Genomic DNA, 16,347 nt, shown 5'->3' with positions numbered 1-16,347 from the left:
TACAGCTGTTGTGGCTCCTCATCCTCAACCTGCCCCGAGCAAGATAAATGGGATACTTGGAAAGGGGGTGGGAGGAGAGAAGGACTCCCGGCATCCCTGGCAGTAACCCGAGCCATGTCTGGGGCAGCTCAGTCACCGTCAGGGCGGTGAAGCCCGTCTGGGGCTTGCTGGGATGGGAGTGGAAAAGTTAAATCCAGGTGGTTTTTTTGTTTGTGTTTGGTGGTTTTTTTTTTGGTTTTTTTTTTTGTTTGTTTGTTTTTTTCGTGCTGGAACATACAGCACCGGGGAAGCCCACAGAGCCCCGGGGGCACACGAGAAGGGCCGCTCGGTCCCCTCGGGGCTGCGCCGCCTCCCGCTGCCCAGCGCGGCCGTCCCCTCCTTCCAGCCCATTTGAAGGCGGTGTTTGTTTCAGAGGCACCGCGGACAGCCTCGCTCACCCCTCGCGGCCCAGGAGCCGGGGCCGTGCCCGGGCAGGGCCGGGGCGGGACCGGGGCCGGCGGGGCGGGAGCGGCGGCCCCGGGGGCGGTGAAAAGGAGCCGGGGGCGGCCGAGCGCCGCCGCCGCCCGCCATGAGGGCAGCGCTCGCCCCCGGGGTTCGCCTGCTCCGCGCCCTCCCCCGGGACAGCCGGTGAGCGGGGAGCGGGATGGGGGCACGGCTCCGGGAGCGGGACTGGCCCTGGCCACGGGGACCGGCACGGGGAGCGGGACTGGCCCTGCATGTGGGGACCGGCACCGGGACTGGCTCTGGATGTAGGGCTGGGATTGGGCCTGGCCCTGGATACAGGGACCGGCACCGGGATCGGGACTGGCCCTGGATATAGGGACTGGGACCGGCACTGGCCCTGGATACAGGGACCAGGATCGGGACTGGCTCTGGACACAGGGACCAGGATCGGGACTGGCCCTGGATATAGGGACTGGGACCGGCACTGGCCCTGCACACAGGGACCAGGATCGGGACTGGCTCTGGACACAGGGACCGGGATCAGGACTGGCCCTGGATACAGGGACCGGCACCGGGAGTGGGACCGGCTCTGCACAGGGGGATCAGGACTGGTCCTGGGCACAGGGACTGAGATGGGGCAGGGAGGGCGTTGGCACCGCGGTAGGGACAGTCTCTGGAGCAGGGCTCACTCCTCCGTGGACCAGCACTGGGACAGAGAGTGGCCCTGGACACTGGAGCCAGCACCAGGATGGGCACCAGAACCGGCACAGGGATCAGCCAAGGGTTAGGCAGGAGGGGGTGGCATTCCACTGGGGACTGGCAGCCACTGGAAGTGGAACTGGGATAGAGACTGGCCCTGGGCACAGAGACTGACACTGGGATGGAGGCTAGCACTGGGCACAGAGACTGGCCCTGGGGATAGGGACTGGCACTGGGATGGAGGCTGGCCCCAGACCAGTGGACTGGCACCAGCACTGGGACCAGTACATGGACTGGAGACCATTTTTCTGGGGACTGGGATGAGATCTGGGCTGGGGACATGGATGAGGGGTCACTCCCCCAGAGCCCAGCATCGCCTTCAGGCACTGGACCCAGCTGGGATCAGCTCACACCGACTGCAGCCCAGGGCTTGGGACTCGGCCGGGGAGGGGGAACCTCGAGATGGGCAGCAGCACCCGCCAGCCTCCAGATGTCTCAGGCCCTCACACTCAAAATTCAGTGGGATGTGGCCAAAACAGAAACCTTGCCTGCTGCCTTCTCTTTTGATGAGGTGATGGGACTGCTGCCCATTTAATTTCGAGTAATAGTTGGATTTTTTGGAAGCCCATTGCCAGACACCCCCCCTGCTTTTCCATCTGCTGGAATTTTCCCTGCCAGAACATGTAGGGTAAAAAGCAAAATCTCAACACCCAAGTGTCTGACCCAGGGGGTGTTGCATGCAAAGTTTATCTTCCCCTTCCCTACTGCGGCCTCTATAGCCCTGCAGCCACTAGCAGTGATTTTGGGTGGTTTGTTCATTTTTTGGGGTGGGAAGCAGCAGTTTCTCAGCCACAATGCAGCCTTGGAGCTGGCAGCACTGCGCAGGGAGTTGCACTGGATTAGCAGGACACCCGTCACTGCTGCAGCTCCAGGGAGAAGTGAAACTGCAAAGAGGAGCAGAATGGGCCAAAACCGCCAAAGGAAAGCTTGTTTGTTTTTTTTAACTTGGAGCAACCCCGTGACATGTCTGTGTGCCGCAGCTGCCCCTGACGACTTGCATCCTCTGTGCTGCCATAAAACTCTTCCTGAGGGCAGGATAGCTCCTGCAGAGATACTCATCTTGCTCCAGAGAGTGCTAGATCCTACCTGGGATTCTCCAGGCTTTATCTGTTAGCTTTGATGGGTGCAGCATCCCCATTTCCTGAGCCCAGACTCTCCCTTTCCCTGCATTTAATCCAAGCAAAGGGGATGAGATGGCTTTGTGGTGGAGGAAGGGGAGCTGGTATTGCCCCTGCTTTTTTTTTTTTCCAGCTTATCTTTGATTAACCCTGGCAGTGATGATGAATCAGCACAGTTTCCACTCGTGACACCAGGAAGGCACTTGCTCACCCTGTGTTTTGGTGGAATGTAACTGCTTGAGGAGGTGGAAACACTGCTTAATGTTCCCCATAAAACTCAGCTGATATTTTTAAGCCACATCCTGGGCTTTTTTTAGGGGGTCTGCACACTTCCTGACCAGCTCAGCTGAGCTGGTTCGGGTCACCAATCCAGCAGAAGAGTCCCGTTGGGTGCTGAGGCCACTCATCCCTGTCCCACAAAGCCTGACCTCTCTGCTTCCTTCCTCCCCAGCTATCGGGGACTGACCCTGGTACTGACCTTCCTCTCCTACGCCAGCTACCACCTCTCCCGAAAGCCCATCAGCATCGTCAAGGTGAGCTCCAGCCTCACCCCTGCTGTGGGACAGGGAATCTGCAGTGGGGACATGGGGAGGAGAGTGCTGACAGCACCTTGATTTCACCCCCTCCCTCTCTCTCTCCCTGCAGAGCCAGCTGCACCCCAACTGCTCAGCCTTGGGCCCGAACCCCCACAATGACTCCAACAGCACCACCTGGTGCAGCTGGGCCCCCTTTGGTAAGGCTGGGCCCCCCAGGCACCCCAAAACCCATGCTTGTGGCAGCCAAGTTGGGCTCCCCCCATTCCCTAATACCAGGTCGTGGCCGGGGTTTGGCAGGGAGCCAGCTGCTCATTAGGCACCCGGAGGTAATTAAGTGATGAAGATCTGTCCCATGCCCGTGGGCCAAAGGGCAGCAGCGGGTGGTGAAGTCCAGGACAGGACCAGGTCCCAGTGCCGATGGCACCTGGCCATGCCCCCAGAAGCCCCCATGGAGACCAGGCTTTGGGGAAGGGGGGACAAGACCAAGCCAGCAGCCACGGGGAGGGGACACAAGGTGGGGGCCAGCCTGAGGTGGCCCTAATGTTTGTTTTCCAGATGGGGACAACTACAAGGAACTTTTTGGGGCGCTGGATAATGCCTTCCTGGTGGCCTACGCCATCGGGATGTTTATCAGGTACCCAGCGCCTTCCCCTCCACTCACCAGTCTGGTGGAAACTGGTTTCCACTGGGACGGGGTCATGCTAACAGAAAGCAGCCAGGGATCCGCTCAGGATTCGGGTGCTGGCTCGGTGTGGTGACTCCCATTGCTGGCATCACCCGTTCAGCTCCTGCTGTGCTCTGCCCTCTCCCCGCAGCGGCATTTTTGGGGAGCGCCTCCCCCTGCGCTACTACCTGTCGGGGGGAATGGTGATGAGCGGGCTCTTCACCCTCCTTTTCGGCCTCGGCTACTTCTGGGACATCCACGTCCTCTGGTACTTCATCGTCGTGCAGGTGTGTTGTGCCCAGGCTTCATCGCCACGGCCTCGTCTCATTTTCTCGGTGACCTCAAGGGGTTGGGGTGGCCCAGTTTCTGAGCAGGGCAGCACTGAGCGTTTCCACTCCCCGCAAAACCTGGCTGTGCGTGGCGTGGGCGTCGAAACTGCCGGGCGTGCCTGTCTCTCTTGGCAACCCCAGCCACTCCCAGTTTAGCCATGGGAGCGATGCAAACGGCCCCAGGATTGCCCCAGCAGGGAAAAAACAATCAAACCAAGTGTTTTCTTAACAGCTTTGGATAGGGGTGGCTATTTTCGAGCCCAGTAGCCCAGAAGAGTGCGGGGCTGCGTGGCTGTGGTCGGTGCTTGCTGGGTGATGCTCCCATTTCTTGCCAGGTCTGCAATGGGCTGGTGCAGACAACAGGCTGGCCTGCTGTCGTGGCATGCGTTGGAAACTGGTTTGGCAAAGGAAAGTGAGTTTTTCTCCTACGTGTCTCATGCCAGTCCTGGTCCCTGTTGACCCTGGCAGCCACCCCAGTGCACTGACCCGGCTGTGTCCCCACCAGGAGAGGTTTCATCATGGGCATCTGGAACTCCCACACCTCCGTTGGCAACATCTTAGGGTCGCTCATCGCCGGTGTCTGGGTTTCCTCTGCCTGGGGCCTGTCCTTTGTTGTGCCTGGCATCATCATCACCATCGTGGGCGTCATCTGCTTCTTCTTCCTCGTGGAGTGTGAGTGTTGTCATCTGGGGCACAGCAGACTACCAATATAATATATACAATTATCCACCTTGCCCATCTCTAAGCATTTTTGACAATCCCAAATACTTATTTCCAGCCTGTGGCTAGCAGGGATGTGGATCTGACCACCATGGGGATGCTCAGCATCATTGGGGCTGTCCAGGCAGGCTCATCCCCTATACCAGGCACTCCTCTGAGCCTGCCTTTCTAGGAAATACGAGGGGAGTCTTTTGGGTTTTTACTGGGGAAGAGAGTACCCAGAGATGCAGCCTAGGCCTGGGGGTTCCCAGCCCCTGTGAGATGCTGCAGGGGGAGCAGGTGGAGTGGGATCGCTCCAGGCTCTCCTCACAGGGTGTTCTTTCTCCCTGCAGATCCTGAGGATGTTGACTGCAATCCTCCTCTGCATCACGTGAGTTGCACTGATTCCCAAGGGGCCCGTCCTGGGCTGGGTGAAACAACTGGGTCAGCAGGTTGTAACGGCAGGAATTAGAGCAATGTTCACTTGTCACAGGGGATGGTTGTTGCTCTTCCACTGGGAGCATCCTCTGGGTCATGCCCCAGCAGCAGAGCCAATGTTTCAGCCTCCTCCAGCCACGAGAGCCACATCTGCTGCTTTTGGCTTGATTTTAGACGGCCGCTGATGAGGATCCTGGAGGAGTGACCACCAGTGAGAAGGATCCTGAAGCAGTCATCTCCAACGAGGGCCCACTCAGCCTCTCAGGCCAGTGCAGCGTGGATCACTCCAAGAGCACCAAGGAGCCAGCTGAGGAGCCCGAAGCCATCAGCTTCCTTGGGGCACTTCGGATACCTGTGAGTGCTGGCATGGAGGAAAGAGCAGAGCCAGAGCAGCTCAGAGCATCCACAGGGCAGAAAATGGGACAAACCCACGGTCCAGAGGAGGCTGGGGTAAGGAGGCTCCTCTGATGTCCCCTCCTCTCCTCCCAGGGCGTAGTGGAGTTCTCCCTGTGCCTGCTCTTTGCCAAGCTGGTGAGCTACACCTTCCTCTACTGGCTGCCCCTCTACATTGTCAACGTCGGTGAGTTTTGGGGACAGCGAGATGGGAGTGAGCCTTGCAAGGGAAGCATCTCCTCACCCCTCTCCTCTCCCCCACAGCTCATTTTGGTGCCAAGGAAGCCGGGGACCTGTCGACCCTCTTTGATGTCGGGGGTATTTTAGGTTCGTCAACGTACCGGGATGGAGGGGGTGGATCTGGGATGATTTAAGGACGATCCTGGCCTTGACCAGCCTTGGCTGTTCCCCCCACAGGCAGCACCATCTCTTTCCCCCAGAGGTTTATTCAGTGTTCACAGCACTCAGCAGGCAGCAAACGCCCGCCCGTTTTATTTTGGCACCCATTTGTTTTGCCGACCATCACAGCCTCTTTCCTCAGGTCTCGCTTGCTCACAGTTGCAAGGTCTTGCTTGCTTACAGTTTGTAAGTGTGGAAGAGACCAGAGCAGCATGGAAAGTGCAGAGAAACCATCTGCAGGGAGGAAGTGGAAGGGATAAATCAAAGCTCTTCACTCTGATATTATTGTGTTTAACCTTGGGGGCATACTGGTCAGAAGATGGGGGATGAAAGAGCATCACGTTGGTTTTGGGCTGAGCCAGGCAGAGCTCTGCCTTTGGGGTGGTGTGAGTGACACCTGTGACTCTTTCTTGTAGGGGGGATCTTCGCTGGCCTCATCTCTGACTACACTGGCGGCAGAGCCACCACGTGCTGCGTGATGCTGGTGGTCGCTGCTCCCATGGTGAGCTGTCACATGGGCTCAAAACCTGTCACGAGGGTTTGCTCTGCTCCGGCTCCTTTGAGTCACAGCTGCCTTCCTCTTCCCAAGCGCCCGGGACAGGCTGGTCACGCGCTCGGCTGAGATGAGAGCTGGGATTGATTCACGTGCCCAATGTTCCTGGGAAGGATGTCCAGCTCTAGGGGCTGGGGAGGGATTGCAGAGACCTTGACAACTAAAAACACCCTTAGGTTTTTCCATCCTGCCATAACTCTGCTCAAAGCCTTGGGGGTGCCACTGAGCCGGTCCAGCTTTTGTCTCTTTGATGTTCATCCCAAAAGCCTCCATGCCAACAGCCTCATGCTCCACTGGAACTTGGCCTGGACATCCTTCCCAGGCACCTGCACAGAGCTCATTTGGCTTTGCTTCCACAGCATGGCTAATTAGCTGTAATCCAATCCTGGCTGGCTCTGGGATGGGAGCCTCTCCTGAAGGAGCTGGCACGTGCTGGGAAGCAGAGGGGCTGCGTCACGTCCGCGGCCCCGAGAGCACCACTGGGGCAAATTATGTCTGGCTGCAGCTGTGGGACCTGGCAGAGCCTCACTGGCCATAAATCGTGGCAGCACCTCTGCTTGGCAGCTGCCAGGTATTTCATCATGCCAGTGGGATGCAGAGGTCAGGGTGCACTCAGCCCCCCATCCCAGCTGGTGCTTGGCACGAGCAGTAATTCAGGTCCCATTCTCCATCCCATTCACAGGGTACTGCTGCAAGGAAAACTCTTTGTAAAACAGCTGGAGTAGCCATAACTATTTCACCTTTTTCTCTTTTCCAGCTGTTCCTGTATAACCATGTGGGTCAGAACGGCATTGGCACATCAATAGGTAAGGAGCTCTATGGTGCAGCTTGGTCCTGTCACTGAAGTGGTGCTGGAAGATACTGAGGATTCACCTGCCTTTATTCCTCCTCTTGGAGGCTCCCAGGCTGAATTTGGGGGAGGGTGGTGTTGGATGAGTGTTCACTGCCTGCTGGGTGGGATCTTCCTGGGAAAGGGGAGATGCGCAGGAGATGGGTGTGTGGGACAGCAATGTCACACATGGGGTGGGGATGATGGATCCAATGTCCTGCTGCTCCCTGCACCTAAAGATTGAATCTCTTCCTGGGTACCTCTGCAGCAATGCTGATCATCTGTGGTGCTCTGGTTAATGGGCCCTACGCGCTCATCACGACAGCGGTGTCGGCAGATTTGGTAAGAGGTGCACCTCAGGCCCCACCACAGTGCCCTAGCACACCCAGAGCCTGTTCCCTCCTTCCCAGAGGGATGTTTTGCTGGGATTTTTGCCCTTTACCTTTCTTTTCCAATGCCTCTGAAGCCCATTAGAGAAGGGCAGAGCTGTCACACCTGGTGTCGCTCTCCACACCCTCCCTTAAACACAGGGCTTTTTCCTGTTGCTTTTTCACCTTGGCCACATGACTGTGTTTCAGCTCTGCTGCATCTCCCTCTGAGTGGAAATATTTGGTGGGAATTCCCCTGGGAATTTCTGCCTGCTGTTGGTGATCTATGGTTTGGCTGCAGGCAGCATTTGAGTTTGGTCTTCCTGTCCATGGCTGGGTCTGACACGTGGAAATTGCTGCCTGGGACATCGGAAATGCTGGCTGTGCACCCAAAGCTGCTTTTGCTCCTCATGTTTTATCCCTCCATCCTTACAGGGCACCCATGAGTCTCTCAAAGGAAATGCCAAAGCCCTTTCGACGGTCACGGCCATCATCGACGGCACGGGATCTGTTGGTGTGTCCTGGGGGTGCTGGGGGTCCTGCTCCCCTCTCGGGTGTGAGCAGGGCTGACGTGGCTCGTGTGCCCCCAGGTGCTGCGCTGGGGCCGCTGCTGGCCGGGCTCATCTCTCCCACGGGCTGGAATAACGTGTTTTACATGCTGATAGCAGCTGATGTCCTGGCTTGTCTGGTAGGTGTCACCTGGGCAGGACTCCTTTCTCTGCCCCGGGGTGTCACAGGCTCCCTTCCTGTTCCTCTTGGTTTTCTCAGCTTTTGCAGAGATGGGGTGACTGAGAGGTGTTTTAAACAGATAGTTGAGTTATTCCTTCCTCACACCAGGCACCACTTCGTGAGTTTTCTCAACTTTTACAGAGATGGGGTAACTGGGAAATGTTTTAAAAGATTTTCTTCTATTATCAGTCTCAATAAATAGTGAGTCACAAAAAACTCAACACCATTCCATCAGAAACTAACCTATTTTCTAGTTACAATACCTTATAAATGTTTTTCAACCTATTAACTTTTACTACACAATATTAGTATTGCTTTTAACACTAATCACCTGTATTTCTTCCCCACATAGTCCTACTACAACACATTTTTCACAATTCTAATTCTCTAAAATATTTAATCTTTCTTCAAAATCATATTTTGAAACCTATTAAACCTTATTTGTACTTCAATCTCTCTCTCAACAATGTCATCTCTATTCCATAACCTTCCTAAGCCAACACACCCTATCTCAGTATTTACATACAAATATACAGGACTGTGTAAATTTTCTGTCAAGTTTTGAGAATTCTTTACAAATCTATTCCCCAGACTCCAAACCTCTGCTTTCACTTGGCTTTTCCCAGCAACCTCCTCTTGCACAGCTTTAGCCCACATGACATTTGCTGGGAAGCGCCATAGAACTGCTCTGCTGCTGGAGGGAGCACTGGTGCCAGGGCTGGAGGCTGCAGTGCCCCCAGCCTTGCAGCGACCCTCCACCCTTGCTCTTGCAGCTCCTGGCTCGCGTGGTGGTCAAGGAGGCCCGTGGCTGGTGTGGCTCCATGGCGAGGCAGAGAGGGTACGTAGCTGGCAGCCCGCGGTGGCCCGCGGTGCCACGCCTGTCACTGCTGCTGCAGAAGGATGTTTGTTACCCCTTGCTGTCGCTGCTGCATCTCCACGCGGGCATCGCCAGCCCGCCCGCCCCATGTCCCCTGGCCACTGAGACATTGCCACGTCACGCCAAGGCAGCACCTGGGGGATTTTAGCCATCTGCGCCTCAGAAAGCGCTCGGGGTGCTAAGCACGGTGTCCTTGTGTCTTTGTAGCTCTAGTGTGCAGCTAACAGAGTCAGTGATGGATGGGAAGTAGCTCGGTGTAAGTATCTTCACTTGAGCCCTGAGGATTAAATGCAAACACAAGCCTGATCCATTCTGATTCTGAGTTTCACTTTGCAGGCTCAGCCTAGAAATAGCCGCTGCTCCAATCGTTTAGGGCCGAGATCAAGATTTGGGAATCAAAAGATCAAATTGCAATGGCCAGGGAAGAGTGTGGGAGGGTGGGGAAGTGGGAGGAAGCGGGGAGAGGGAGATGTGGCTGGGCACTGCATCCTTGTCTCCGGCTGATTTAGCAGATACTGGCCCAGATGCCCAATCGATTGGCATTGATTAATGCACTTGAACCACTGAATTTATAGGCTTTGCCCACCTGTGCAACTGAGCTTGATTACACGCAGCCAGGGCTGGCTAATCAAATCTGGGTGAATCACTGCAGTGAGCGTATAAATAATCCCTAAATCAGCACTGCCCTGGCTCTGATTGCCACCAGCATCCCCATGTGGCATCTCAAGGAAGGGCCACCACCACTCCTGGCAGCGGGGCTGCCAGACCCCGACCCCCTGCGAACATTCCGTCCCTCATGTCTTGTGTTTGCAGGTGACAGACCAATGTCTGGCCTCGTGCTGCGGTAAGTGCGGCCCAAATCTCCTTCTGCAGCTGCCGGTGGAGGGCTGCCAGGCTCTGCTCTCTTGTGCCGGGGCTGGCTGGGGTGACTCCTGTCCTAGGGGGTGACAGCAGCCGTGTTTGCACCGAACACTGGCTGGTTTCTGCTGGGGGAAGCAGCTGGCTCGTTGTGGCAGTACTGCAGTGTCTTGAGGTCTTACATATCTTTGGGGAGTGTCTCTGGAGCAGCTTGCAGAGAAGAGGCACAAACGCTGTAGGATTTTTGGGGACATTTCAGCTTTGGCCGGAGACACACCGGTGGCTGCATCTCCTGCTCGCGCCTGCTTCTCCTCGTGGCGGTGCCGGGCTGGGCTTTCCCGGCACGGCTGGTTTCCCTTCCATCTCCATCTCCATCTCCATGCCGGCCGCGGGGCCGTGCCCCCGCCCTGAGCCGCTCGCTTCTCTCCCGCAGGTTTAAGGAGTTCTGACGCGTCCCCTGCGAGCCGCCCGGGGCCGGAGCGAGGAGCGGCTGGGGCGCTCCGGGAGGGAGCGCGGGCGGAGCCCCGGCCCGGCCCGGCACGGCACGGCACGGCCGCTGCCACCGCGGCTTTGCTTCCCCCGGAGGAAGGGCGAGGAGTGGTCAAAGGGCCCTGGCCAAGCGGTTTGCTGGGTCAATTCTGCACCATCGGCCGTTTTATTAATAAAAACGTGGAAAATCCGTGTGGCCGCTCCGTGCCGTGTCCTGACAGGCTCGGCCAAGCCTGGGGGCAGCGATCACACCCCTCTCCTTGCTTTCCTCCACCTGCAGGCTCTTGTTTATGAGCCTGGCCCATCCAGACCCTGCTGGGTGTTCCAGGGTCTGGATCAGGAGGATGATGCCAAATCACTTTAGGCACTGCCTCACCAACAAAAAGCTGCTTCTTCTATGCAGGGAGCATCCCTGGGCTGAGCCCAAATTAAGCTAGGTTTACTCCTTGACTCATCCCACTGCAAAAAAAAGACTAAACCCGATGTTTTTCCTGATTATTAATATTCCAAAATCATACCATTCAGCTCCACAAGAACACGCATCAGCCCCCACACCACGGTGAACTGTTCACACACTGCTCTGGGGCCGGTGCCGGCAGCTGATGATCTTCCTTAGCGCTTCCTAACTAGGAGCAGCCCGGGAGGTTACGGGGGTGCCGCTGGCCGCCAGCCCCGCGGGCTCCCCGGGCAGCGACGGGGCTCAGCAGCGCCCGGGGTGCGAGCTGGCTGCAGCCAGGGCCAGCTGTGCGGCCAGGGCCAGCTGTGCAGCCAGGGCCAGCTGTGCAGCCAGCTGTGCGCGCCGGGAGCCCGACTTTGATGTGCGCAGAGCCCGGGCGCGTGGAAACCACAGGATGTGACTGCATCCCCTGGGATGTTTTCTGTCCCCTGGGATGTGTTTTCTGTCCCCTGGGATAAGATTGCAATCCCCTGGGGTGTGATTGCTGTCCCCTGGGATGTTTTCTGTCCCCTGGGATGTGACTGCATCCCCTGGGATGTTTTCGGTCCCCTGGGATATGATTGCAATCCCCTGGGGTGTGATTGCTGTCCCCTGGGATGTTTTCTGTCCCCTGGGATGTGACTGCATCCCCTGGGATGTTTTCTGTCCCTTGGGATGTGTTTTCTGTCCCCTGGGATGTGATTGCATCCCCTGGGATGTTTGCAGTGCTCTGGGGTGTGCTTGCATTCACTGGGATATGATTGCAATCCCCTGGGGTGTGATTGCTGTCCCCTGGGATGTTTTCTGTCCCCTGGGATGTGACTGCATCCCCTGGGATGTTTTCTGTCCCTTGGGATGTGTTTTCTGTCCCCTGGGATGTGATTGCATCCCCTGGGATGTTTTCTGTCCCCTGTGATGTTTTCTGTCCCCTGTGATGTGTTTGCAGTCCCCTGGAATGTATTTGCATCCCCTGGGATGTGACTGCATCCCCCGGGAAGTTTGCAGTGCCTTGGGATGTGATTGCATCCCCTGGGTTGTTTGTAAACCCCTGGGATGTATTTGCATCCCCTGGGAGGTGTTTTCTGTCCCCTGGGATGTGATTGCAACCCCTGGGGTGTGATTGCTGTCCCGTGGGATGTGACTGCATCCCCTGGGATGTGTTTGCAGCCCCTGGGGTGTGATTGCTGTCCCCTGGGATGTGAGTGCATCCTCTGGGATGGTGAGTGCATCCCCTGGGATGTGTTTGCATCCCCTCACCACGCGGGGATCGCGCCTGGCTCTGGCGCTCTGCCCAGGGCAGAGCAGTGCCCGGCGCCGGGGGCTCCGTGTGTGCCTGGGATGAATTGCAGCTCTAATTGACTTCACCTCCTTGAATCTTGACCCGAGGAGAAAACATCTGGGCCTGATGTGATTTTATTAAGTGCTGATTTAATCAGCAAAGTGGAAAAAAGGGTGGGGGGAAAAAAAGGAGGGAACTTGCTAGGCAGTTGGACCAGCTCCCTGCAAACCCCTGGGGGTGATGGAGTGGCACAGGGATCAGGCAGCTGTGAGGTGCCAAGCAGTGATGGCCTTCAATCCCCTCCACTCGGACTGGGGGTGCTCAATGGGCCTTGGGGAAAAAAGCAGGAAAAAAGGAGCAGGCAGAGAAAAATAAAATCCACAATTGCCCTTTTCCCCAGGAAAACATCAACCCCACTGGGCTGCACCCTGATGGAGCCATAGGGAGAGGTGTCACAACAGGGTCTGTCCCCAGCAGAGCCTTGGGGTGGCCCTGCAGTGTCCCCAGGCTCGTGGCACACTCACAAGGAGCTTGCTGCTGGCAGAGACCCACGAGCTGGGCTGAGCATGGCCCATCAGTGCCCGTGTGATGCAGCTTTGACACTGCTCTGTGACCTAATGGCCATCCTCCTGGGGAGGGGGCCTCCAAATACCCTTCAAGGAAAAAATCCTGTAAGTCCTGACACACATCAGGGCTTATTGCAACAGCGAGTTGGTTTGGGGATTTATTTCCCCCAACCTCCCCTTTCTTCCTTTTTTTTTTTTTTTTTTTTTTTTTTTTTTTTTTTGCCTTTCCCCCCTCCTGCTTGTTCTTTCAGCTGCTTACAGTTTTTCCGGGACAAATTTAGGCCTGGGCCGTGTCCCACTTGTGTTTGGAAAGTCTGAACAGCCTTGGCTCCACTGCCAGGAGTGAGGAGAAAGGGCACACAGCCCATGGCAGTTTTAAACTTAAAAAAAAATGGAGCCAAATGCCAAAGAAAACTCCAGATCTTACTAAGCTTTGGAATTGAAGGGTGAGTAGAAAGGCAGAGAGGGGATCCCCTGGGTTTGGCTTAGCCAAAAACACTGTTTAAATGGAGCTGGGCTCCTCTGGGAGGAATGTGGAAGACAACTTGCCTTGTTCCTCCTCTGCTGGATAAGAAGCTGCTGCTTTTCCTCTGCCATGAGCCCCTTTGGCCCTGAGAGCATGGACACGTGTCCACCTTTGTGCTGGGACAAATCCCACCCCAAACGGGCTCTTTGGGTTTGGTAAATGCAGTGTTTGGGTTTTTCTGCAGGTGACCCCACAGTCCCACAGCACAGCAGTGCCATCCCCCCGGAGGCAGATGGGGAAGAGGCTGCACAGATTTTGGAGGAATGCTGCTGGCCTGCTGGGAAGGTGAGGAGGTGGCTGGGGCACGGTCTGTAATTACCTATGCAAGGAGCAGCTGGCAAAGGCTGAAGGGCTTTTTAATTAGCAGCCAAAGGCAAATCAGGATCCAGCAGCAGGGAAGCTGAAGTCAGCAAAGTCAAGGTGGAAATGTGAGGGCAGTTTTTCCAGTGAGGGTAATTAAGTGCCAGCAGAGAGCAGCGTGAGACATGAGGAATTGCCGTCATTCAAGGACCTTAAATCAAGGAGAGGAGTTTCCCCTGCAGACACTCCTGCTCCTTCCATCTCTGCCTTGGCACTGCTCCCTGCCCTCCTCAGGGAGGAGGGAGCAGCTGCCCTCGGGCTGGTGAGCCTGGCACTGCCTGGGCACTGACATCCTGCTGCAGGGGCATCCCTGCTCATTTCTAACGAGCCAGGCAGAGATTCAGGGAGAAAAAAGGGCTGCTTTTCCCCCTGACCTGAAAGCAGCCAGCCTGCCCTCATCCTGGCACACACGGGGGCTTTTAGCACAGCAGCTTTCTTGAGCTGAGATTCAGCCTGATTTTCTGCCTGCACTTGGGACATGGCAGATCTGGTTCTCTGATCCTGCAGGAGGAGGGCTGGATCACTTTGGGCTGGAGCAGGGCTCCTTGGCTTTAACATCCTCTGAGGTCCCAAAATCCTCACCTGCAACAGAAAGCTTGGGGTTTAAGGCAAACCTGCCCTCCTGTGGCACGTTAATTCCAGAATAAAGGATCAGGCTGCTAGATGGAGGCAGATGTGCTAGAAGGGATTATCTCCAGGAGCTGGAGCTCTGGGATGTGGATGGAAGCAAAAATCACCATTTGGGGCTGGTTGGGAAGCAGCTCTGGCTCATACCAATTCCTTGACGTGGCCTTTCCTGTTCCAAAAATAAACAGGAACCGTTTGGAAAGCCCCTCTGCGGGGAGGAGCAGAACTCCCCAGAATAAATAAATACACAGAGAGCCCGGGCTGAGTTCATCCAGCTGGTGGTTCCCCACTGCCCAGGGCTGTGAAGGATGAGGATGAAGCTCAGAATGTCTCAGTGGGGGTGAGAGCACATGAGGCTTTCTCCAGTTAATGGCGTTTTTGGGAAAATGCTGAAATGACCTCCTCGAGCAGGAGCTACTGTGCCTGTCTTGCAGTGTGGCTTTCTGCTCTCCCCAAAATAACTGCTGCTCTGTCAGCCTTTCGACTCATTTTAGTCACAAACAGTTAAGGGGACAGAAAAAGCCCTTATTTGGGTTTAATGGCAGCGCAAAACGGGGAGAAGTTTCACATTTCTGCTGTTGGGGTTGGGTTTTTAGAGCCCCAGCTGCTTTTGCTGTGGTTTCCCTCTCATTTACTGGACTGAAGCCCTGGGGAAACTGTGGCCTCAGTGAGGCTCCCAAATCATCCCACAACCACAGGGATAACAACACAGCAGGCACAGAGCTGGAGCTGCCAGAGAAACTCCATGTTCACGAATGTTATTAACACAATGAATTAAATATGAGTTTTGTTTCAGGTGTGACATCAAAATCACCAGGACACCCCAATGTGCTTGTGATGCATAAATGCTCAGCATTTCCTCAACACACTCGGCTTCAGGACAGGAAGGGATTGAGCATGGCTGTGGTTTGGAAAGCAGAGATGCCTCTTTTCTGCTTTTTTTGGGACTGTACTTACATTTTTTAGCTGACTGAGTCAGTGCTCCGGGGTGCTGGGGCATTTTCTGCCAGGGAAGCATCACCTCCACACCCACTGGCTCTGCCTTATCAATCTTTCATGTCCTGCAAGCCCTGCTTGGTGACTGGCAGCTGTCAGGACAGGGCTGGAAAAAGCCAGTTGGTTCTTTAATTTACTGTCATCAGTTCAAAATTAAAAAAAAAAAAATCTCTAAAATGGGGGAAAAAGAAATCTGAGTTTCTGCCCTCAAGTTTTTGGCCGTTTTGACCCCGACCACTGCTCAGGGCTTTGCCCTCCCTGCAATACTTGCTGCCTGCTCAGCCATGGAGGGTGAGCAGCTCCATCCCTGTGGGGCTGGAGAACAGGAGCCAAAGCAGAGCCCACCTCAGCCCGTGACCTGGGCACCTGCAGGAACCTCTGCCCACACAGCAGGGAGGGTAAAGGCTTCTCCCCTCCTGAAACAGTCACAGGATGCTCCAGGCCACCAAAAATGCTTTTTTTTTCTGCAATTCAAAGCTTTTTGAGATTTTATGCAAGAAAACAAACTGCTGCCATGGAGGGCACAGAGCAGCAGTGGCTGTGCACAGAGCTCGTGCCACTGCTGCCCACAGCTCAGCACAGGCTCTGCTGCAGCAAACTGTGCCCTGCTTCCCCCCAAAAATAGGGGAAAAATGGCATTCAACCCCATTGCTGCTCCTGCAAAACATACAGAGTGTTTTCTCCCCCAAGAGGGGAAAAGAGGGACATGAGGTGGTCAGCAGGATCTGTGCTAGAATTGAGCAAAGGTTTGAAGTTTTAGGGTAGCAGCAACTGTGAGCCTTTGGCATCACTGAGTGCCACCTGAGGGCCTTGACAGCCAGGGAACACTCAGGTGTCACCAGGGGGCTTTCCATGGCTGGCAGGACTGCTCAGCACCAGGAGGGCACACACAGCCTCTCCCTCACTCCTCACTTTCCTTTTGCTGTTCTGGATCACTTGGCATTCACTCCGCACTGCAAAGCCTCTGATTTCCAGTCCAGGGGACCATCCCAAACAATCCACAGCCACACACTGATGTTTGTTTGGGGTTTTTTTTCTCAAAACCCCACGTCTGCCCCAGCTCTCATGGGCACTG

The 16,347-nt window shown here is 55.8% G+C and overlaps 1 protein-coding gene across 5 annotated transcripts; it reads left to right on the top strand.

Annotated features, from left to right (window-relative positions):
* The first annotated feature begins 424 nt into the window (after positions 1–424).
* On the top strand, positions 425–16,290 carry SLC37A2 (solute carrier family 37 member 2). 5 transcript variants are annotated; one of them, XM_039721883.1, is made up of 20 exons: positions 427–627; positions 2,773–2,854; positions 2,967–3,054; positions 3,413–3,491; positions 3,673–3,808; positions 4,186–4,262; positions 4,356–4,522; positions 4,903–4,940; positions 5,162–5,341; positions 5,477–5,567; positions 5,645–5,707; positions 6,196–6,281; positions 7,090–7,138; positions 7,430–7,503; positions 7,965–8,043; positions 8,120–8,217; positions 9,032–9,096; positions 9,343–9,391; positions 9,949–9,979; positions 10,427–10,672. In XM_039721883.1, the coding sequence occupies exons 1-18, from the start codon at positions 569–571 to the stop codon at positions 9,383–9,385; spliced, it is 1,554 nt and encodes a 517-aa protein (XP_039577817.1). In that variant the 5' UTR covers positions 427–568; the 3' UTR covers positions 9,386–9,391; positions 9,949–9,979; positions 10,427–10,672. The 5 variants fall into 5 exon arrangements, 4 of the variants coding, with proteins under 4 accessions (XP_039577816.1, XP_039577818.1, XP_039577817.1 ...); XR_005628971.1 differs by lacking the exons at positions 9,343–9,391; positions 9,949–9,979; positions 10,427–10,672 and adding exons at positions 13,474–13,574; positions 15,073–16,290 and having other exon boundaries at positions 426–627; XM_039721884.1 differs by lacking the exon at positions 9,949–9,979 and having other exon boundaries at positions 426–627.
* The last annotated feature ends 57 nt before the right edge of the window (positions 16,291–16,347 follow it).

Source organism: Passer montanus, unplaced genomic scaffold, assembly GCF_014805655.1.
Source record: "Passer montanus isolate IOZ18808 unplaced genomic scaffold, ASM1480565v1 scaffold47, whole genome shotgun sequence".
NCBI lineage: Eukaryota > Metazoa > Chordata > Aves > Passeriformes > Passeridae > Passer > Passer montanus.
Note: the sequence above shows the minus strand (reverse complement) of the source record. Positions and strands in the feature narration are given on the sequence as shown.

Excerpts from the sequence above, each read along its gene's own strand:
- SLC37A2 (XM_039721882.1), top strand. The coding sequence starts at position 569 with ATGAGGGCAGCGCTCGCCCCCGGGGTTCGCCTGCTCCGCGCCCTCCCC. Across the intron at positions 7,504-7,964 it reads CAGCGGTGTCGGCAGATTTG|GGCACCCATGAGTCTCTCAA; the intron begins GTAAGAGGTGCA and ends CCATCCTTACAG. Across the intron at positions 8,218-9,031 it reads CTGATGTCCTGGCTTGTCTG|CTCCTGGCTCGCGTGGTGGT; the intron begins GTAGGTGTCACC and ends TTGCTCTTGCAG.